Source organism: Pseudophryne corroboree, chromosome 3 (genome assembly GCF_028390025.1).
Source record: "Pseudophryne corroboree isolate aPseCor3 chromosome 3, aPseCor3.hap2, whole genome shotgun sequence".
NCBI lineage: Eukaryota > Metazoa > Chordata > Amphibia > Anura > Myobatrachidae > Pseudophryne > Pseudophryne corroboree.
Window position 1 is genome coordinate 522,856,854 of NC_086446.1, and position 23,431 is coordinate 522,880,284.

The window sequence follows — 23,431 nt, forward strand, 5'->3', positions numbered from 1 at the left end:
AATCATAAAAAAACAGAACTTTCGTGCTAACTGAAAGCAAATAAATGACAGTTTATTGCATAACAGATTATAATTCATATGGTGATCTTCTCAATTATGGTATCTGCATAATATAAACAAGAAGGAGCCGTATATAGATCACTAGCTCTGCTTCATGCAATCTATCTATCTAAATATATATATATATATATATATTTAGATAGATAGAGATAGATAGATGGTGATAGATAGTGATATGCTCGTAATAATAGCTCACAGAGCTTTTTGGTGGTACATAAGGATAAGGTGTTTCGTATCCGGCTGGAGATGCAGGAGTCGCAGAAGGTGACAGCAGAGCATATCTAGATAATGGCTCCCAAGCAGTCCAGCATACACAGGAACTGGGTCAAAGTGTTTTGAGCTATATAGAGAACAACAATTTAAATGAATATAGATTAAAGGCATAAGATATGAATACTAATAATTGTCAATAAAAACGCAGTCTCATAAAATATATTTCATATACTGTTTATAGTACAATAAAAAGGGGAGCAAAATATTTGGGGGTGCACTGGACCCGTACTGCTCATGTGTAGAACAGGTCTGTGACGTAGGATGCAGTAAGGCGTCAGACTGTAAGTGATTGACAGTTTGCTGCCATTTGGAGGCAGGGAGGAGGCGGCGGCTGCCTCCGTTTCCCATAACAGAGGCGTATCGCTGTCGTTATGGGGAAGTGCCAAAGACAGGATCACCATCCGAGATCCTGGATTTTATAGGTGTGTGCCCAGCAGGGTCGGACTGGCCCACAGTGGTACAGGGGAAACCCTTGGTGTGCCCGACTGCCTGGGGGGCCCACCCCCTCCTCTAGAATATTCCAGATTGTACACTTGAATTACAAATGATGTATATGTTATTATACACAGGACTATGGTGTATTTTCTATAGTGCATTGCTGTTATTAATCTGGTACATTATCATGTGTGCACTAGCAGTATTTACTATATATATTATTTATCAATGGGCCCAGACCATGCACTAATGTTTAGCCAAGCGTCTAAGAATGGACCCCTATCACTGCATTTCACCGGTGGGCCCTTCATGCCCCAGTCCAACACAGGTGCCCATCATTACACACCCCTGCTCTATGAGTAGCTTAATAAGCTACAAGTTTATATTGTTTTGTGTAAATAGTATAACAGAATTTGAAAGTAAATACAAAAATCATGATACCTTCAGTGCTCCTCCCAGTCCGCGCACAGGGTGGCAATAAGGTCATCCAGGGCCTTGTAATCTTGGCCCTCCACAAAGTTTTTGTGCTGAGGGCTTTCAAGATGCTGCAATATGGAGACAAAGGAAATAAAAGTGCATCTGAGAATAAAGATCTTCATTTGTATTTTCCCCAACAGAAGACACATTAATGTCAGTTAGAAAGTGCAGGACCTGTATAATGATTAGGGCACAATTTTATTCTGGTCACTACATCCGTTCATTCTAGAATAAAGTTATTTAGAACAACATAAAAATACACATAGCTGTCCCCACTACCGATTTATTTATTTTTAAACTAGTTACCAGCCCGTCAAAATGACGGAACAACATAACAGTAATGTCAGTAATGGCGGCTGTGCGTGCCCGAGCGGAGTGACACTTGGATTGCCTCCATCGGACGCCATCTAGTGGCCACTGTCGTGCACAACACTTGAATTCCCTCCATAGATGTGAGGAGCAGCATTAGCCTTTTATTATTTAGGACAGAAAAGTCCCTTGTGTTTAGAAAGTAATGTGAAAAGGTGTAAAAGGAATGTGATAAAGACTCATAATGGCCGTAACTGTGCGGAGTTTGTATATTCTTCCCGTGCTTGCGTGGGTTTCCTCCGGGTACTCTGGTTTCCGCCCAATAAATATTTACTGGTAGATTAATTGGTTCCCAGCAGAACAAATTAACCCTAGTGTGTATGTGTGTGTACATGTGGTCAGGCCATCTTAATGTATAGGCACGCTGGGCAGCTGCCCTGGGTCCCACAATTCTAGGGGCCTTCAAACAGGGGTAGGTGGTGGTCACACAGTCAGACCAGAGTGGACTCATTCTCTACCTGCCTCCCAGCCTGATGCAGCATGCTGATTGATTGATTGATTGATTGATTGATGGCTGGTGCTATCCACCAATCAGAGATCCAACAACCCATTTACTGTATGGAAACTTGTGGATAGACATTGCAGGACCGCAGGAGGAGCATGTTATAACTTTTTAATGGTTCCTGTGAATGGGTGTGTAGGGGTCCCAGTGCACTGCTTTGCCCAGGAGATAGTTATTTCATTTGGAAAACCCCATCTAGAAATCCTGTGTTTGCCCCTGCACTCTGAACGCTGCAGACAATTATCCTGCCCAAAAGACACAGTAATAGGCAGGACATCCATACTTCCCTACTGTTCTGGATGCCTGGTAAAGTAGGCAACTCTCCCCCTCGTCCTGTGAACAGCCACTCGCAGCCGCCCACTTCCCGAGCACCTCCTACCTGGCTGCCCTCTCCCAAAGTGAGGATCCCCAGGTTATCCGCTGCTCCTTACACAGGACTGTTATTAATACCTACTACACTAAGGCAGTACACATACATCACTCAGTACTTACTTCTTCCAGATCAGGGTAGTTGCACCTGCAGCATTCGCAGTACCCTGGCATCTTGGTGGGGCCCTGGTGAGCTGCGGTCTTATGCTCACTGAGGGAATAACAGATTAGAGGCAATAAATACAACTACAGCAGCGCATTACATGCCTTCTAATAGCGCCATAACCAAATACATAACTAGGAAGGAACAAGGAACAGTCATTGTCAGCAGCAACATGTAACACCTACATTATAGACATCTATATGGGGAAAAAAAGCTGAGTTATCAAAGAAACAGCAGTTGCTGGATTAGGGAATCTCCCTATGTACCATTCCCTGCAGCCTGTTATGGCCAACTCCTGGTATCACCACGCTGACCATCACCAGGGTATCTCCTGCAATAACTCCCCCTGGCAAAGCTGGTGACACTACTTGCTGCACATATCTAGCAGGACAGCGGTGTTACCTGTAGCACAGACTGCCCATCTCAGGGTGGTAATAGCAGATGAGGTGCTGACAAAAAAAATTATTATGAAAATAGAGCATCTATTCTCTTCAGACTGGGGGCGGGATGTACTAATAATCTTTGTAGGCTGTCTGCGCTAATCGCATATGTACTAACATATGCGATTAGTAAAGCAATGCGATGGCAGTGGCCCCCTGCAAAGATTGGGTGTGTGGGGGCCTCCAGGGGTCTCTGTCACCTCCCTGCACCGGGAGGTGACGTCTGCTATCTGTCCCGGGCTCCTCCTCCTCTTCCCTGCAGCTGGAAATACAGAAGGCTGTGTTCCTGGGGGAGGAGTAGACTGGGATCCGGGACTGTGACGGGAGCTTTCTGCATACAGGTATGGGGGGGTCGACGTGAGCGGCACTGGGCGGCGGGTGCAACTGGATGCGGTAATAAGATGGCAATACCGTCCGCAAAGAAAAGTGTCAGCCAGGTCTTAGTACATTTAAAAATTAGGTAAAACACCCATAAACAGGGGTTTACTGCTTTTTTCCTTTAGTATACCCCGCCCTAAGATTCCACAGATATACATACGTGTGACATGGGTCATGTGTGCACAGAAGGACCCTGACGGCCGCCAGAAAGTAGCTCATTACATTTTCTATCACTCAAATTTGATAAGTGGACCACAAAGTATAGCAAAATAAAACAGACCTGTCCTTGGTGTCCATCGGGTGACTAGGGCCATAGGGACACTCAAATACAAGGCGAAGCCCAAACAATGGTCTGTAGTGGCTGTACAGAAAGATATGAGGTTATATTATTACAGTAGTGTTCGCTGACTGCACAGGAGAGTGTGGGAGGGCAGACATAGTGATGAGACATACAGTAACACTCTCACCGCTCAGCTGAATGAAGAAGAGGAAGAAGAAGAAGAAGCTATTTGGGATTGCTAGTTAGAAATATCAGTTTTCTACACTGGTAAGAAAATGAAACTTATAAAACATACCACACATGTATATGCACACGTTAGTGACACGTGACTGATCATACATTGGGTGTATGTGGCAATAACACTCACCGGCTGGCGTCTTCCACTTTAATAAAGGGATCCATCAGTTTCATAACTAACAGAGGAGAAAATGATTAAACAGATAAAACACCAAGTACGCATCTTTTATCATTATCACTGAGCAAAGCAACATTTATATAAAAGATGGTATAGAAGCACTGACCTGGTATTGGTTTGGGCTCCGGCTCTTTAACCTCTAGCGCTGGGACCTCCTGCGCCTTAACCTCCCGCGCTCTAACCTGCTAAAAACATTTCAAATTATGAAAATGTAGCATAGAATAACCAGCAACAGATGCCAAACTCAGAAGAGGTTTTATAAACGGGCACCAAGGAAAAAGTCTTGTGCTGATATATATAAATATATAGCATTAAAAAATACCAAAACAAAACTCTGCAAAAGATGACTACTAGGGTTAGGCTCTCCATACTATCCCTTTACATCGGGCCAGTCATCAGAAGGGTGCCCTTGAGACTAATGGAGAGCCTAATTCACAGTTGATCGCAGCAGCAAATTTGTTAGCAGTTGGGCAAAACCACGTGCACTGCAGGGGGGGCCAGGTATGACATGTGCAGAGAGAGTTAGATTTGGGTGGGGTGTGTTCAAACTGACATCTAAATTGCAGTATAAAAATAAAGCAGCCGGTATTTACCCTGCACAGAAACAATATAACCCACCCACATCTAACTCTCTCTGCAAATGTAATATCTGCCCCATCTGCAGTGCACGTGGGGGGTCATTCCGAGTTGATCGCTAGCTGCTTTCGTTCGCTGTGCAGAGATCAGGCAAAAAATCGGCACTTCTGCGTATGCGGCGCAATGCGCATGCGCATCGTACTATTACAACGAACAATGTAGTTTCACACAAGGTCTAGCTAGAGATGAGCGGGTTCGGTTTCTCTGAATCCGAACCCGCCAGAACTTCATGTTTTTTTTCACGGGTCCGAGCGACTCGGATCTTCCCGCCTTGCTCGGTTAACCCGAGCGCGCCCGAACGTCATCATGACGCTGTCGGATTCTCGCGAGGCTCGGATTCTATCGCGAGACTCGGATTCTATATAAGGAGCCGCGCGTCGCCGCCATTTTCACACGTGCATTGAGATTGATAGGGAGAGGACGTGGCTGGCGTCCTCTCCGTTTAGAATTAGAATAGATTAGAGAGACACTTGATTTACTAATTTTGGGGAGCATTAGGAGTACTCAGTAGTGTACAGTGCAGAGTTTTGCTGATAGTGACCAGTGACCACCACTTTTATTTATAATCCGTTCTCTGCCTGAAAAAAGCGATACACAGCACACAGTGACTCAGTCACATACCATATCTGTGTGCACTGCTCAGGCTCAGGCCAGTGTGCTGCATCATCTATTATCTATATATAATATTATATATATCTGTCTGACTGCTCAGCTCAGACAGCTTATAATTGTGGGGGAGACTGGGGAGCACTACTGCAGTGCCAGTTATAGGTTATAGCAGGAGCCAGGAGTACATAATATATTATATAGTGAGTGACCACCAGACACACAGTGCAGTTTATTTAATATATCCGTTCTCTGCCTGAAAAAAGCGATACACACAGTGACTCAGTCAGTCACATACCATATCTGTGTGCACTGCTCAGGCTCAGGCCAGTGTGCTGCATCATCTATATATATATTATATATCTGTCTGACTGCTCAGCTCACACAGCTTATAATTGTGGGGGAGACTGGGGAGCACTACTGCAGTGCCAGTTATAGGTTATAGCAGGAGCCAGGAGTACATAATATTATATTAAAATTAAACAGTGCACACTTTTGCTGCAGGAGTGCCACTGCCAGTGTGACTAGTGACCAGTGACCTGACCACCAGTATATAATATTAGTAGTATACTATCTCTTTATCAACCAGTCTATATTAGCAGCAGACACAGTACAGTGCGGTAGTTCACGGCTGTGGCTACCTCTGTGTCGGCACTCGGCAGCCCGTCCATAATTGTATATACCACCTAACCGTGGTTTTTTTTTCTTTCTTTATACATACATACTAGTTACGAGTATACTATCTCTTTATCAACCAGTCTATATATTAGCAGCAGACACAGTACAGTGCGGTAGTTCACGGCTGTGGCTACCTCTGTGTCGGCACTCGGCAGCCCGTCCCTAATTGTATATACCACCTAACCGTGGTTTTTTTTTCTTTCTTTATACATACATACTAGTTACGAGTATACTATCTCTTTATCAACCAGTCTATATTAGCAGCAGACACAGTACAGTGCAGTAGTTCACGGCTGTGGCTACCTCTGTGTCGGCACTCGGCAGCCCGTCCATAATTGTATATACCACCTAACCGTGTTTTTTTTTTCTTTCTTTATACATACATACTAGTTACGAGTATACTATCTCTTTATCAACCAGTCTATATATTAGCAGCAGACACAGTACAGTGCGGTAGTTCACGGCTGTGGCTACCTCTGTGTCGGCACTCGGCAGCCCGTCCATAATTGTATATACCACCTAACCGTGGTTTTTTTTTCTTTCTTTATACATACATACTAGTTACGAGTATACTATCTCTTTATCAACCAGTCTATATATTAGCAGCAGACACAGTACAGTGCGGTAGTTCACGGCTGTGGCTACCTCTGTGTCGGCACTCGGCAGCCCGTCCATAATTGTATATACCACCTAACCGTGGTTTTTTTTTCTTTCTTTATACATACATACTAGTTACGAGTATACTATCTCTTTATCAACCAGTCTATATATTAGCAGCAGACACAGTACAGTGCGGTAGTTCACGGCTGTGGCTACCTCTGTGTCGGCACTCGGCAGCCCGTCCATAATTGTATATACCACCTAACCGTGGTTTTTTTTTCTTTCTTTATACATACATACTAGTTACGAGTATACTATCTCTTTATCAACCAGTCTATATATTAGCAGCAGACACAGTACAGTGCGGTAGTTCACGGCTGTGGCTACCTCTGTGTCGGCACTCGGCAGCCCGTCCATAATTGTATATACCACCTAACCGTGGTTTTTTTTTCTTTCTTTATACATACATACTAGTTACGAGTATACTATCTCTTTATCAACCAGTCTATATATTAGCAGCAGACACAGTACAGTGCGGTAGTTCACGGCTGTGGCTACCTCTGTGTCGGCACTCGGCAGCCCGTCCATAATTGTATATACCACCTAACCGTGGTTTTTTTTTTTTTCTTTATACATACATACTAGTTACGAGTATACTATCTCTTTATCAACCAGTCTATATATTAGCAGCAGACACAGTACAGTGCGGTAGTTCACGGCTGTGGCTACCTCTGTGTCGGCACTCGGCAGCCCGTCCATAATTGTATACTAGTATCCAATCCATCCATCTCCATTGTTTACCTGAGGTGCCTTTTAGTTGTGCCTATTAAAATATGGAGAACAAAAATGTTGAGGTTCCAAAATTAGGGAAAGATCAAGATCCACTTCCACCTCGTGCTGAAGCTGCTGCCACTAGTCATGGCCGAGACGATGAAATGCCAGCAACGTCGTCTGCCAAGGCCGATGCCCAATGGCATAGTACAGAGCATGTCAAAACCAAAACACCAAATATCAGTAAAAAAAGGACTCCAAAACCTAAAATAAAATTGTCGGAGGAGAAGCGTAAACTTGCCAATATGCCATTTACCACACGGAGTGGCAAGGAACGGCTGAGGCCCTGGCCTATGTTCATGGCTAGTGGTTCAGCTTCACATGAGGATGGAAGCACTCAGCCTCTCGCTAGAAAACTGAAAAGACTCAAGCTGGCAAAAGCACCGCAAAGAACTGTGCGTTCTTTGAAATCCCAAATCCACAAGGAGAGTCCAATTGTGTCGGTTGCGATGCCTGACCTTCCCAACACTGGACGTGAAGAGCATGCGCCTTCCACCATTTGCACGCCCCCTGCAAGTGCTGGAAGGAGCACCCGCAGTCCAGTTCCTGATAGTCAGATTGAAGATGTCAGTGTTGAAGTACACCAGGATGAGGAGGATATGGGTGTTGCTGGCGCTGGGGAGGAAATTGACCAGGAGGATTCTGATGGTGAGGTGGTTTGTTTAAGTCAGGCACCCGGGGAGACACCTGTTGTCCGTGGGAGGAATATGGCCGTTGACATGCCAGGTGAAAATACCAAAAAAATCAGCTCTTCGGTGTGGAGGTATTTCACCAGAAATGCGGACAACAGGTGTCAAGCCGTGTGTTCCCTTTGTCAAGCTGTAATAAGTAGGGGTAAGGACGTTAACCACCTCGGAACATCCTCCCTTATACGTCACCTGCAGCGCATTCATAATAAGTCAGTGACAAGTTCAAAAACTTTGGGTGACAGCGGAAGCAGTCCACTGACCAGTAAATCCCTTCCTCTTGTAACCAAGCTCACGCAAACCACCCCACCAACTCCCTCAGTGTCAATTTCCTCCTTCCCCAGGAATGCCAATAGTCCTGCAGGCCATGTCACTGGCAATTCTGACGAGTCCTCTCCTGCCTGGGATTCCTCCGATGCATCCTTGCGTGTAACGCCTACTGCTGCTGGCGCTGCTGTTGTTGCCGCTGGGAGTCGATGGTCATCCCAGAGGGGAAGTCGTAAGCCCACTTGTACTACTTCCAGTAAGCAATTGACTGTTCAACAGTCCTTTGCGAGGAAGATGAAATATCACAGCAGTCATCCTACTGCAAAGCGGATAACTGAGTCCTTGACAACTATGTTGGTGTTAGACGTGCGTCCGGTATCCGCCGTTAGTTCACAGGGAACTAGACAATTTATTGAGGCAGTGTGCCCCCGTTACCAAATACCATCTAGGTTCCACTTCTCTAGGCAGGCGATACCGAGAATGTACACGGACGTCAGAAAAAGACTCACCAGTGTCCTAAAAAATGCAGTTGTACCCAATGTCCACTTAACCACGGACATGTGGACAAGTGGAGCAGGGCAGGGTCAGGACTATATGACTGTGACAGCCCACTGGGTAGATGTATGGACTCCCACCGCAAGAACAGCAGCGGCGGCACCAGTAGCAGCATCTCGCAAACGCCAACTCTTTCCTAGGCAGGCTACGCTTTGTATCACCGCTTTCCAGAATACGCACACAGCTGAAAACCTCTTACGGCAACTGAGGAAGATCATCGCGGAATGGCTTACCCCAATTGGACTCTCCTGTGGATTTGTGGCATCGGACAACGCCAGCAATATTGTGTGTGCATTAAATATGGGCAAATTCCAGCACGTCCCATGTTTTGCACATACCTTGAATTTGGTGGTGCAGAATTTTTTAAAAAACGACAGGGGCGTGCAAGAGATGCTGTCGGTGGCCAGAAAAATTGCGGGACACTTTCGGCGTACAGGCACCACGTACAGAAGACTGGAGCACCACCAAAAACTACTGAACCTGCCCTGCCATCATCTGAAGCAAGAAGTGGTAACGAGGTGGAATTCAACCCTCTATATGCTTCAGAGGTTGGAGGAGCAGCAAAAGGCCATTCAAGCCTATACAATTGAGCACGATATAGGAGATGGAATGCACCTGTCTCAAGTGCAGTGGAGAATGATTTCAACGTTGTGCAAGGTTCTGATGCCCTTTGAACTTGCCACACGTGAAGTCAGTTCAGACACTGCCAGCCTGAGTCAGGTCATTCCCCTCATCAGGCTTTTGCAGAAGAAGCTGGAGGCATTGAAGAAGGAGCTAAAAGGGAGCGATTCCGCTAGGCATGTGGGACTTGTGGATGCAGCCCTTAATTCGCTTAACAAGGATTCACGGGTGGTCAATCTGTTGAAATCAGAGCACTACATTTTGGCCACCGTGCTCGATCCTAGATTTAAAGCCTACCTTGGATCTCTCTTTCCGGCAGACACAGGTCTGCTGGGGTTGAAAGACCTGCTGGTGACAAAATTGTCAAGTCAAGCGGAACGCGACCTGTCAACATCTCCTCCTTCACATTCTCCCGCAACTGGGGGTGCGAGGAAAAGGCTCAGAATTCCGAGCCCACCCGCTGGCGGTGATGCAGGGCAGTCTGGAGCGACTGCTGATGCTGACATCTGGTCCGGACTGAAGGACCTGACAACGATTACGGACATGTCGTCTACTGTCACTGCATATGATTCTCTCAACATTGATAGAATGGTGGAGGATTATATGAGTGACCGCATCCAAGTAGGCACGTCACACAGTCCGTACTTATACTGGCAGGAAAAAGAGGCAATTTGGAGGCCCTTGCACAAACTGGCTTTATTCTACCTAAGTTGCCCTCCCACAAGTGTGTACTCCGAAAGAGTGTTTAGTGCCGCCGCTCACCTTGTCAGCAATCGGCGTACGAGGTTACATCCAGAAAATGTGGAGAAGATGATGTTCATTAAAATGAATTATAATCAATTCCTCCGCGGAGACATTGACCAGCAGCAATTGCCTCCACAAAGTACACAGGGAGCTGAGATGGTGGATTCCAGTGGGGACGAATTGATAATCTGTGAGGAGGGGGATGTACACGGTGATATATCGGAGGGTGAAGATGAGGTGGACATCTTGCCTCTGTAGAGCCAGTTTGTGCAAGGAGAGATTAATTGCTTCTTTTTTGGGGGGGGTCCAAACCAACCCGTCATATCAGTCACAGTCGTGTGGCAGACCCTGTCACTGAAATGATGGGTTGGTTAAAGTGTGCATGTCCTGTTTTGTTTATACAACATAAGGGTGGGTGGGAGGGCCCAAGGACAATTCCATCTTGCACCTCTTTTTTCTTTTCTTTTTCTTTGCATCATGTGCTGATTGGGGAGGGTTTTTTTGGAAGGGACATCCTGCGTGACACTGCAGTGCCACTCCTAGATGGGCCCGGTGTTTGTGTCGGCCACTAGGGTCGCTAATCTTACTCACACAGTCAGCTACCTCATTGCGCCTCTTTTTTTCTTTGCGTCATGTGCTGTTTGGGGAGGGTTTTTTGGAAGGGACATCCTGCGTGACACTGCAGTGCCACTCCTAGATGGGACCGGTGTTTGTGTCGGCCACTAGGGTCGCTAATCTTACTCACACAGCTACCTCATTGCGCCTCTTTTTTTCTTTGCGTCATGTGCTGTTTGGGGAGGGTTTTTTGGAAGGGACATCCTGCGTGACACTGCAGTGCCACTCCTAGATGGGCCCGGTGTTTGTGTCGGCCACTAGGGTCGCTAATCTTACTCACACAGCTACCTCATTGCGCCTCTTTTTTTCTTTGCGTCATGTGCTGTTTGGGGAGGGTTTTTTGGAAGGGACATCCTGCGTGACACTGCAGTGCCACTCCTAGATGGGCCCGGTGTTTGTGTCGGCCACTAGGGTCGCTAATCTTACTCACACAGCTACCTCATTGCGCCTCTTTTTTTCTTTGCGTCATGTGCTGTTTGGGGAGGGTTTTTTGGAAGGGCCATCCTGCGTGACACTGCAGTGCCACTCCTAGATGGGCCCGGTGTTTGTGTCGGCCACTAGGGTCGCTAATCTTACTCACACAGCTACCTCATTGCGCCTCTTTTTTTCTTTGCGTCATGTGCTGTTTGGGGAGGGTTTTTTGGAAGGGCCATCCTGCGTGACACTGCAGTGCCACTCCTAGATGGGCCCGGTGTTTGTGTCGGCCACTAGGGTCGCTAATCTTACTCACACAGCTACCTCATTGCGCCTCTTTTTTTCTTTGCGTCATGTGCTGTCTGGGGAGGGTTTTTTGGAAGGGACATCCTGCGTGACACTGCAGTGCCACTCCTAGATGGGCCCGGTGTTTGTGTCGGCCACTAGGGTCGCTTATCTTACTCACACAGCGACCTCGGTGCAAATTTTAGGACTAAAAATAATATTGTGAGGTGTGAGGTATTCAGAATAGACTGAAAATGAGTGTAAATTATGGTTTTTGAGGTTAATAATACTTTGGGATCAAAATGACCCCCAAATTCTATGATTTAAGCTGTTTTTTAGTGTTTTTTGAAAAAAACACCCGAATCCAAAACACACCCGAATCCGACAAAAAAAATTCGGTGAGGTTTTGCCAAAACGCGGTCGAACCCAAAACACGGCCGCGGAACCGAACCCAAAACCAAAACACAAAACCCGAAAAATTTCAGGCGCTCATCTCTAGGTCTAGCAAAGCTTTTCAGTCGCACTGCTGGCCGCAGAGTGATTGACAGGAAGAGGGCGTTTCTGGGTGTCGACTGACCGTTTTCAGGGAGTGTTTGAAAAAACGCAGGCGTGCCAGGAAAAACGCAGGGGTGGCTGGGCGAACGCAGGGCGTGTTCGTGACGTCAAAACAGGAACTGAATAGTCTGAAGTGATCACAAACGCTGAGTAGGTCTGAAGCTATTCTAAGGGGTATATTCAATTGCACTCGAAAACTGCCGTCTGTCGAAAAGATTCTGATTCGACCTATTCAAAGCTTTTCGACAAGTCGAGGCATTAGACTTGTCGAAAAGCACGTGAATCGGCGGAATAGCTGCCGATCCACGTGTTAATGTCGAAAACGGGGCCAAATCCGAAAGGTTTTGGCCCCATTCTCGACCATCTCAATCCGACATCAAAATGATGTCGGAATGAGATGGACCCAGAGGAGGCGACGGGGGCGAGCCGCAGGGAGACGGGGGGACAGCCGGCGGGCATAAAGGGAGATCAGCGCAACAGTAGCGCTGCAGCAGGACGTCACTCACCCGCCCGACCTCACGGCAGCTTCCACCCGGCTTCAGCACGCTGCTGGAGCCGGGTGGAAGCTGCCGTGAGGTCGGGTGGCTGAGTGACATCCTGCTGCAGCGCTACTCCGTTGATCTCCTCTGGCTGCCGCCGGCTGTCCCCCCGTGGCTCGCCCCCCCTCTCCTCCTCTGGTTCCCATCTAAATTCGACTTGAAAAAGTCGAATTTTAGATGGGATTGAATAGGGGTTGTCGGATCCATTCCGACAAATACATGTCGGAATGGATCCGACTTTAATTGAATATACCCCTGAAACTGCACAAAATTATTTTGTAGCCGCTCTGCGATACTTTCGTTCGCACTTCTGCTAAGCTAAAATACACTCCCAGTGGGAGGCAGCATAGCGTTTGCACGGCTGCTAAAACGAGTTTTTTGGTAAGAACTTACCTTTGTTAAAACTCTTTCTGCGAGGTACATGGTATCCGTTCACATGGTCGACCATGTTATGGTCGACAGTCATTAGGTCGACCACTATTGGTCGACATTGACATGGTCGACATGGACACATGATCGACACATGAAAAATGGTCGACACATGAAAGGTCGACACATGAAAAGGTCGACATGAGTTTTTTTTTGTTTTTTTGTTTTGGGGAACTTTTCCATACTTTACAATCCACGTGGACTACGATTGGAACAGTAATCTGTGCCGAGCGAAGCGGTAGCGGAGCGAAGGCACCATGCCCGAAGCATGGTGAGCGAAGCGAGCCATGTGAGGGGACGCGGTGCACTAATTGGGGTTCCCAGTCACTTTACGCAAAAAACGACACCAAAAAAGTTAAAAAACTCATGTCGACCTTTTCATGTGTCGACCTTTCATGTGTCGACCATTTTCATGTGTCGACCATGTGTCCATGTCGACCATGTCAATGTCGACCAATAGTGGTCGACCTAATGACTGTCGACCATAACATGGTCGACCATTCATACCAGAACCGAGGTACACTGGGCTCCACAAGGAATGGACAATGGGGTGTAGAGTAGGATCTTGATCCGAGGCACCAACAGGCTCAAAGCTTTGACTGTTCCCAGAATTTATAGCGCTGCCTCCTATATCACCCCGCCTCCCTGCATAGGATCTCAGTTTTTAGTTAACCAGTCCAATGCAGTAGCAGGAAAAGAGACAACGGTTAGTAGTCACAACACCGCATTCTCACGACAGGAGACGTGTCAGCGGCTAATGCCATACCAACCCAAAGAAGCTAAGTGCGTCAGGTTGGGCGCCTTGTGGAGCCCAGTGTACCTCACAGAAAGAGTTTTAACAAAGGTAAGTTCTTACCATAAAACTCGTTTTCTGCTGCGGGGTACACTGGGCTCCACAAGGAATGGACAATGGGGATGTCCTAAAGCAGTTCTTTATGGGAGGGGATGCACTGTAGCGGGCACAAGAACCCGGCGTCCAAAGGAAGCATCCTCGGAAGCGGCAGTATCAAAGGCATAGAACCTTATGAAAGTGTCCACAGAGGACCACGTAGCCGCCTTGCACAATTGTTCAAGGGTCGCACCACGTTGGGCCGCCCAAGAAGGTCCAACAGACCGAGTAGAATAGGCCTTAATGTGATCAGGAGCAGAGAGACCAGCCTTCACACAAGCATGTGCAATCACCATTCTAATCCATCTGGCCACAGTTTGCTTGTAGTATAGGCCTTAATGTGATCAGGAGCAGAGAGACCAGCCTTCACACAAGCATGTGCAATCACCATTCTAATCCATCTGGCCAGAGTTTGCTTGTGAGCAGGCCAGCCACGTTTGTGAAACCCAAACACAACAAAAAGAGAATCAGATTTCCTAATAGGAGCAGTTCTCTTCACATAGATACGGAGAGCCCGTACCACATCCAAAGACCGCTCTTTGGGAGACAGATCAGGAGAAACAAGTGCCGGAACTACAATCTCCTGATTAAGGTGGAACGAAGAAACCACCTTAGGTAGATAGCCGGGACGAGTCCTAAGAACCGCCCGGTCACGGTGAAATATTAGATATGGGGAACTACAGGACAAGGCACCCAAATCTGACACTCTTCTAGCTGAAGCAATAGCCAGCAGAAACGCCACCTTAAGGGAAAGCCACTTAAGGTCAGCTGAACCAAGAGGTTCAAATGGAGACTCTTGTAACGCCTCCAAAACCACCAAGTCCCAAGGAGCCACAAGCGGGACAAAGGGAGGTTGGTTACGCAATACGCCCTGAGTAAAGGTATGCACATCAGGTAAGGTCGCAATTTTTCTCTGAAACCACACCGACAAGGCAGATATTTGAACCTTGAGGGAGGCCAGACGCAGGCCTAAGTCCAGGCCCTGCTGAATAAAAGCCAACAACTTGGCTATACTAAACTTGGAAGCGTCATAATCGTTAGATGCGCACCAAACAAAGTAAGAATGCCAGACCCTATAGTAAATCCGAGCCGAAGCCGGTTTCCGGGCCCGCAAACTAGTTTGAATGACCGCCTCAGAAAACCCTTTAGCCCTTAAGACGGAAGCTTCAAGAGCCACGCCGTCAAAGACAGTTGGGCTAGGTCTTGGTAGACACAGGGGCCCTGAAGGAGGAGGTCTGGGCATTGTGGAAGTAGAATTGGACGCTCTGACGATAGGACTTGCAGGTCAGAGAACCAGTGCCGTCTGGGCCACGCTGGAGCTATGAGAAGCAGAATTCCTTTTTCTTGCTTGAACTTCCGAATTATCCTGCGCAGGAGTGACACCGGAGGGAACACGTACGGCAGCCGAAACCTCCACGGTACCGCCAGTGCATCCACGAATGCTGCTTGAGGATCCCTTGTCCTTGCTCCGAAGACCGGAACCTTGTGATTGTGTCGAGACACCATCAGATCTACGTCTGGAAGGCCCCACCTTTCCACTAGGAGTTGAAACACTTCTGGATGGAGGCCCCACTCGCCGGCATGTACGTCTTGACGACTGAGAAAGTCCGCTTCCCAATTCAGGACTCCCGGAATGAATATTGCCGATATGGCCGGTAGATGGCGTTCTGCCCACTGTAGAATCCGTGAGACTTCCTTCATTGCTAGGCGGCTTCGAGTGCCGCCATGATGATTAATGTAAGCCACTGTGGTGGCGTTGTCCGACTGTATTTGAACAGGACGGTTCTGAATTAAATGCTGGGCTAGGTTCAAGGCATTGAAGACCGCCCGCAACTCCAGAATATTGATCAAGAGGAGGGACTCCTCCCTGGTCCACCGCCCCTGAACGGAGTGTTGCTCCAGCACCGAGCCCCAACCTCTTAGACTGTCATCTGTCGTCAACAGGACCCAGTCGGATATCCAGAACGGACGGCCCCTGCACAGTTGTTGGTCCCGGAGCCACCAGAGCAGCGACAGACGGACCGGAGTGAATGAGATCATTTGAGACCTGATCTGGTGAGGCAGGCCATCCCATTTGGCTAGAATCAGCCTCTGGAGAGGGCGAGAGTGAAATTGAGCGTACTCCACCATGTCGAATGCTGACACCCTGAGGCCCAGCACCTGCATCGCCGAATGTATCGACACTTGCGGACGAGATAGAAAGCAACGAATCCTGTCCTGAAGTTTCAGGACTTTCTCCTGAGACAGGAACAACCGCTGGTTGTGAGTGTCCAATAGTGCTCCCAGATGCACCATGTTCTGAGCAGGGATCAGGGATGACTTCTTCCAGTTGATGAGCCACCCGTGGGCTTGCAGAAACCGGACCGTCACATCTAGATGACGCAGGAGAAGTTCTGGGGAATTTGCCAGGATTAACAAGTCGTCCAAATACGGCAGTATCCTGACCCCTTGATGGCGGAGGACCACCGTCATCACCGCCATGACTTTTGTAAAGACTCGCGGAGCCGTTGTTAAACCAAAAGGTAATGCCCGAAACTGGTAATGGCAGTTGCCAAACGCAAATCTCAGGTATTGCTGATGAGACACTGCTATAGGAATATGCAGGTAAGCATCCTGTATATCCAGGGAGACCATGAAGTCCCCAGGTTCCAAGGCCAGAACTATAGAGCGAAGGGTTTCCATCCGGAACTTGGAAACCTTCACAAACCTGTTCAATGCCTTGAGGTTGAGAATGGGCCGGGAGGACCCATTCGGTTTCGGGACTAGAAACAGCGGAGAATAGTACCCCCGGCCCCTCTGCGCAAGAGGCACCTGTACTACGACTCCTGTATCCAGGAGGGTCTGTACCACCGAATGTAGAGTGTTTGCCTTTGTCTTGTCCAACAGGACATCTGTCTGGCAAAATCGATGAGGGGGTCGGTTTTTGAAGGCTATGGCGTAACCTCGAGTGTCGACTTCCTGTACCCAGGCATCTGAAGTGGTCTTCAACCATTCCTGGGTATACCCTAGAAGCCGGCCCCCCACCCTGGGATCCCCCAGAGGGAGGCCCGCCCCGTCATGTGGCAGGCTTATCTGTCTTGGAAGCTGGCTGACGGGCCGCCCAGGCTCTTTTGGGCTTAGGCTTACCAGGTTTGGAAGTGCGGGCCTGCTTGTTGTATGCTTGACCTTTTGCTTTACCTGAAGGACGAAAGGGGCAAAAGGAAGTACCTTTAGCCTTCGACACAGAAGGAGCAGTACTTGGCAGACAGGCAGTTTTGGCAGTAGCCATCCTCCCCAAACAGAATATCTCCCTTAAAAGGGAGTACCTGCAGGGTTTTTCTAGAGTCCAGATCCACAGACCAGGATCTCAGCCACAATATACGGCGAGCCAGGACTGACGTAGTAGAGGCCTTGGCTGCCAGGATACCGGCATCAGAAGCCGCCTCTTTAATATAACGAGAAGCTGTGACAATATAAGACAAGCATTGTCTAGCATGGTCAGAGGAGATTTCAGCATCTAACTCCAAGGCCCATGCTTCAATGGCCTCTGCAGCCCAAGTAGCTGCAATAGTGGGCCTTTGTGCAGCACCCGTGAGGGTGTAAATCGCTTTCAGACAACCCTCCACACGTTTATCCGTAGGCTCTTTTAGAGACGTGACAGTGGTGACCGGCAGAGCTGAGGAAACCACCATCCTAGCCACATGTGAGTCCACTGGAGGAGGCGTATCCCAATTCATAGACAGCTCCGGCGCGAGGGGATAGCGAGCCAGCATCTTCTTTTGAGGCACAAACTTTGTACCCGGGTTTTCCCAGAGTTCCTGACGTATATCAATTAGGTGGTCAGAGTGAGGTAAAACTTGTTTAATCACCTTCTGACGTTTGAACCTATCTGGTTTCTTAGGAGGAACGGATGGCTCGGGATCATCCGTAATCTGTAAAATTAACTTAATAGCCTCCAAAAGATCAGGAACATCCACATGTGAACCACCCTCCCCATCAGCCGTATCTGAGTCAGAACCTGTGGGGTCAGTGTAAGTGCCGTCTTCATCCGACGAAGTGTCAGTGACGGCAGTGGATTGTGAGGAAACAAGCGCTCGCTTAGAGGACCCCTTGGACGTAGGCGAGCGATGGTCAGACTTTTTAGTAGTCAGGGACTGGTTCAACATCTTTATTTGAGCAGATAAATCGTCCGCCCATGACGGCTTAGCTGCAGGGACCACAAACGGTTGTACCCGCATTGGGGGTCCCATAGGGGGTGTTAGTTTATGTACTAGCGTATGCAGAAGCGTGGAAAAAGTGGCCCACGGCGGGTCATTATTTGCCCCCATTGCCACCGTCCCACTGGGGGGCAAGGAGCCCCCAGAACCAGAGTCCAAAGCTGCTATATTCTCCTCATAGGTATCTGCGGCTTCAGCAACACCGGCAGTGTGTTCAGCCCCAGAACCGTTACCCTCAGAAGCAGACTATAACTTGCTGTATCAGGTAACACAGTACAATTTGTCAGCAGCACAATACCTCTAGCCCAATCCCCTGCGCAGTGTAGTCAGGACCAGCAGAGATAAAGGAGAGATATGGTGACTAAATCACAGAGAAAAATACGTAATACAGTATATCTTTGTGAAAATCCTATATTAGATAAAACCTGACGCACCAAGCCCCCTCAGGTTATAGAATATAGGGATAGCAGGTTGAGTGAAAGACACGAAATGGACACCACTCAGCTATCAAATGCACACACAAATAGTCACAGTTTGTACAATGCAGAGGTTATTACTAACAATAATACTGCACTGGACTAGCTTACACAGCTATATAACAATAGATATAACAGTACACAGTAAGAACTGGATGTATATCACAGGGTAATTGTACTAGGAAACCCTGACTAAATGCACTCTTTCTTAACTAACACTGACTAAAAAAGGCAGGTAGAATACTTGTGTCTTGTAAAGTCACAGCACTGACAACCAGGCGGCTTTACATAGGAGGATTTGCCCAAGCATTCCCAGGAACAGTGAGCTGAGGGATAATGGCACCGCAGACACTGCCAGGGAGTGAGGGAGAGACAGATATGCAGCTCCAGGGCGGGAACATTTGCAGAAAATGGTGCCCTGGGGCTGGGGGATCGGCTTCAGGTCCAAGCTCTATCCCCCTGCTGGCAAAACCACCGGGTACTGTGGGCTCTAATAAAATGGTTTATAGAGAAAACCTGACCTGTCCCATGTCCTGGTGATCTAGTGGGATCGCCTGTACTGCCACCGTGTCCACCGCCAGCGCGCGCGGCCCGCCTCCCACTGACCGCCTCCCGAAGCGCGGCCACGCGATCCCGGAAAGCCCCCGTCATGTGTGCCTGACAAGAAAAAAAACGGAGCCTCCTGCTGTAGTTACCCGGCAACCAGGGCTCGGGAGTGTACAGCGCCGCTGGGGAGAGCCGGAGCTGCAGCCGTGAATGTCCACTGACATGTAACAGTGCTGCTGCACTTGAAATCTTCACTTTTTTCCTCAGAAAAAAAGCTCTTCTTAGGGCTGCCTGGAGCAGCCCCTCTGTTAAGTGCATGCTACTGCAGCACCAACTACAAAACTGAGCTCCTGTGCTGGGAGGCAGGGTGATATAGGAGGCGGCGCTATGCATTCTGGAAACAGTCAAAGCTTTGAGCCTGTTGGTGCCTCAGATCAAGATCCTACTCTACACCCCATTGTCCATTCCTTGTGGAGCCCAGTGTACCCGCAGCAGAAAAACTGCTAGCAAGCGAGCAACTTGGAATGACCCCCTTGGTTTTGCTGTTGCGATCGACTCTGAATTACCCCCAGAGTTAATTGGACACTGACTTGCTATGATTTTCCATTTCTTATTTAGGGATAGTCTACAGCAGAAGTTCTCAAATACGGTCCTCAAGGCACCCCAACGGTCCAGTTTTAAGTATATGAATGCTTGGCCACAGGTGACTTAACTGGCACCTCAGTCATTTTCATGTAACCATCTGTGCTGAGCTATGGATATACCTAAAACCTTGACTGTAAGGTGCCTTGAGGACTGCGTTTGAGAACCTCTGGTCTATAGCTTCCCTAAAAGCAATGGAAGATGCTAATCACATGAAAAATTCTGCATTTACCTATTCAGGTGTTTGATACTATACAGCTTTAAACGATGACATCTGTAAAGCATTATGGAGTACATATATTCATTTATTAACACTTTTATTTGTTTTTATAGTAAATGCTTACTGTTCATTGTTGAATAAGTATATGATGGGTCCAATTTAATTATATTAATGGAGCATTTCATATTTATTAAATTATGTTGGAAATATAATTGTTAATGGGGCCAAAATTGCAACACTTAGAGGCAGATGCACTAAGCCTTAGAGAGTAATAAAGGGGAGAGAGATAAACTGCCAACCAATCAGCTCCTAACTGTCATAGCCTGTAACATGGCAGTTAGGAGCTGATTACCTGGTACTTCTCTCTCCACTTTATCACTCTCCTAGACTTAGTACATCTCCTCCTCGATATATTCATCCACAATAATTGGTGCCCACATACTGAAACTATTTCACCACGTCTTCCATCATTTTTTGGGGGCTTCATTTTCTCATAAGATAATTCATGTTTATTGTCCGCTTAATCAGTACACAATGATTGCGCTCATAACAAATGTATCCGGCCTCCCTATCTGCTGTTTGGACAGAATGCTCGCTGTTACATCGCCTATTAGAGTCAATTCTTTTGACTGCAAAACCACCACTTGATAAGTATGGCAAAAATCTGAGATTGATGAAATTTCCCCCTAAGATCGCATCCAAATGTACTACAGGTATTACTTCACCTGTACTGAGGGGGCTATAACACTTCAATTACCTTCCCAATATATCCCTTCATCCATTCCGCAGGATAGAAAACACAGAGAACAGGCCTGGAAAATTATAAAAAATATTTAGTAGGAGCCTGCCAAATTTCACCCTAGCCCAGAGGTTCCCAAACTGTGTGCCGTGGCTCCCTGGGGTGCCTCGGGACATTTGCAGGGGTGCCCTGGGTTGGTGGTCCAGGACCAATTCAAATTATTCATGGTCAATACAATAGGCAAAACCAGTGCTGGTGGCTGCCAGTCATAAAATATGTGGCCAAACAGAAGCAAATCTTGTCCCTCACCACACAACTGACCCTAAGGATGACATATAAACGCGATCTACTTAATGTAATATTTCTTTCTAAATTTCTCAATAAGAAATTTTTGGCCTAAAGGTGCCGTGAAAAAAATTCTGATATTCTAGGACGCCGTGATTCAAAAAAGTTTGGAAACCATTGCCCTAGCCTGTTCGCGCGCATGTGTTAGGGAATTTGGGGGAGATGTTTCAAAGCTTGTATAGAGATAGTGGAGAGATAAAGTACCAACCAATCAGCTCCTAACTGTCATTTTTCAAACATGTCCTGTAACATGGCAGTTAGGAGCTGACTGATTAGTTACACTTTATCTTTCTCCAAGCTTTGATACGGCCCCCCCAATGGTATAGGAACAGGTGTAAATCTATATAATAAACGAAATTGCTGATGAAAATGATGTCATCACAATAAAATTTAATGGCAGTCAGAGGGGAGAGGCAGAGGATCAATAAATAAAGGTCATAGTAACATTGTTACTATCATCCCTAATTCACCTTTATTCATTAAAAAAAAAATCAGAAAAATGTTACATAACACCTTCATCCACTCGCCTATTCATATATTCTCTGTACAGCGCTGTGTGAAGTGTATAAATAAATAATACTGGCACTATACAAATATAGGGAAAATAGGTGGTAATAATATTAAGAATATAAATAGAAATAATAATATTACCTTTACAGGTTTAGATTTTTTCTTAGGGCGAAAACAGCAGCAAAAGCAGCTAAAAAAATGGCGAAACCCGGACGGCATGTTGGCAGTTATCTAGTCCCAATAACTAGTGAGCTTCAAACCCTTGAACACGGCAGTTGATGCAGTGAGCTGGGAGTTACCATGGAAACATCTATGATGTAACAATGGTGTCGGCAGTCAGGCTCATGGCTGGTCTCCATTTTTTATTGACCTTTGAATATATTTTGTAAAAATTCATTTGTTGGCTTAAAATAAAACCTTTTTTTATTCTGACCATTCATAATTTAGCACTATAACTTTAGTAAAGAGGTATGTGAACATATAGACAGGGTCCGCAGGAGACATGGGCACTCTAAAGACTTTTCATTGGGTGTGAACTGGCTCCTCCCTCTATGCCCCTCCTCCAGACTTCAGTTGTAGGAACGGTGCCCAGGGAGACTAACATTTCGAGGAAAGGAATTACTTAACTAGTGGTGAGACATTTACCAACTCACACCCTCAACCATGCCGCACACATGGCATTCAACATAACACACGCCAACAGGCATGAACCAAATTCAGCAACATGCTGAAACTAAGATAACACAATTTGTGTAACTGTAATAACTAAACTGCAGGTAAAATACGCACTGGGACGGGCGCCCAGCATCCTCTACGGACTAGGAGAAAAGGATTTTTTCTCATATATATACATATACTAGGTATCAAAATCCTATTTTCTCATACATCCTAGAGGATGCTGGGGACGACATCAAGACCATGGGGTTTATACCAAAGCTCCAGTACGGGTGGGAGAGTACGGATGACCCTGCAGCACCGATTGACAAAACTTTAAGTCCTCATCGGCCAAGGTGTCAAACTTGTAGAATTTAGCAAATGTGTTTGACCCTGACCAAGTAGCTGCTCGGCAAAGTTGTAATGTCGAGACCCCCCGGGCGGCCACCCAGGATGAGCCCACCTTCCTAGTGGAGTGGGCCTTTACCGACGTCGGTAACGGCAATCCAGCCGTAGTATGAGCTTGCTGAATCGTATTCCTAATCCAACGTGCAATAGTCTGCTTGGAAGCAGGACAGCCAATCTTGTTGTGAGCATACAAGACAAACAGAGCCTCTATTTTCCGTGTACGAGCCGTTCTAGCAACATAGATTTTCAAAGCTATAACCACATCTAGAGATATTGAATCAGTGAATGTGTCAATAACTACTGGCACTACACAGGGCCGGATTAAGCCCTCGGGGGGCCCGGGACACCAAAGACAGCAGGGCCCCCCAGTGGACCACCAGCCCCCACAGTTACCCCTGCCCCCCTCCCCTCCACCCCACTGCTCACCTCCCGCAGTCACAGGCAACGGGAGCCGCGCTGCAGCAGGGGGAGATGAGAAGACACCAGGCTGCCGGGGTATGAGGGATTCACGCTGCCGGGGGAGGAGTGCGGCTGTGCATGCGGCTTCCTCCCCCCTCCTCTCGGGCAGCACGGTCGGGGACTGA

At 47.3% G+C, this 23,431-nt stretch overlaps 1 protein-coding gene across 1 annotated transcript; it reads right to left on the reverse strand.

Moving 5' to 3' along the window:
- Positions 1 to 90: 90 nt before the first annotated feature.
- On the reverse strand, positions 91 to 22,014 carry LOC135057971 (protein DBF4 homolog A-like). The gene is made up of 7 exons (XM_063963655.1): positions 21,927 to 22,014; positions 4,268 to 4,343; positions 4,114 to 4,159; positions 3,747 to 3,827; positions 2,609 to 2,696; positions 1,210 to 1,313; positions 91 to 400 (listed from the first exon to the last, which is right to left on the reverse strand). Exons 1-6 carry the CDS (start codon positions 22,002 to 22,004, stop codon positions 1,212 to 1,214), a joined length of 471 nt encoding a protein of 156 aa, XP_063819725.1. The 5' UTR covers positions 22,005 to 22,014; the 3' UTR covers positions 91 to 400; positions 1,210 to 1,211.
- Between the last annotated feature and the right edge of the window lie 1,417 nt (positions 22,015 to 23,431).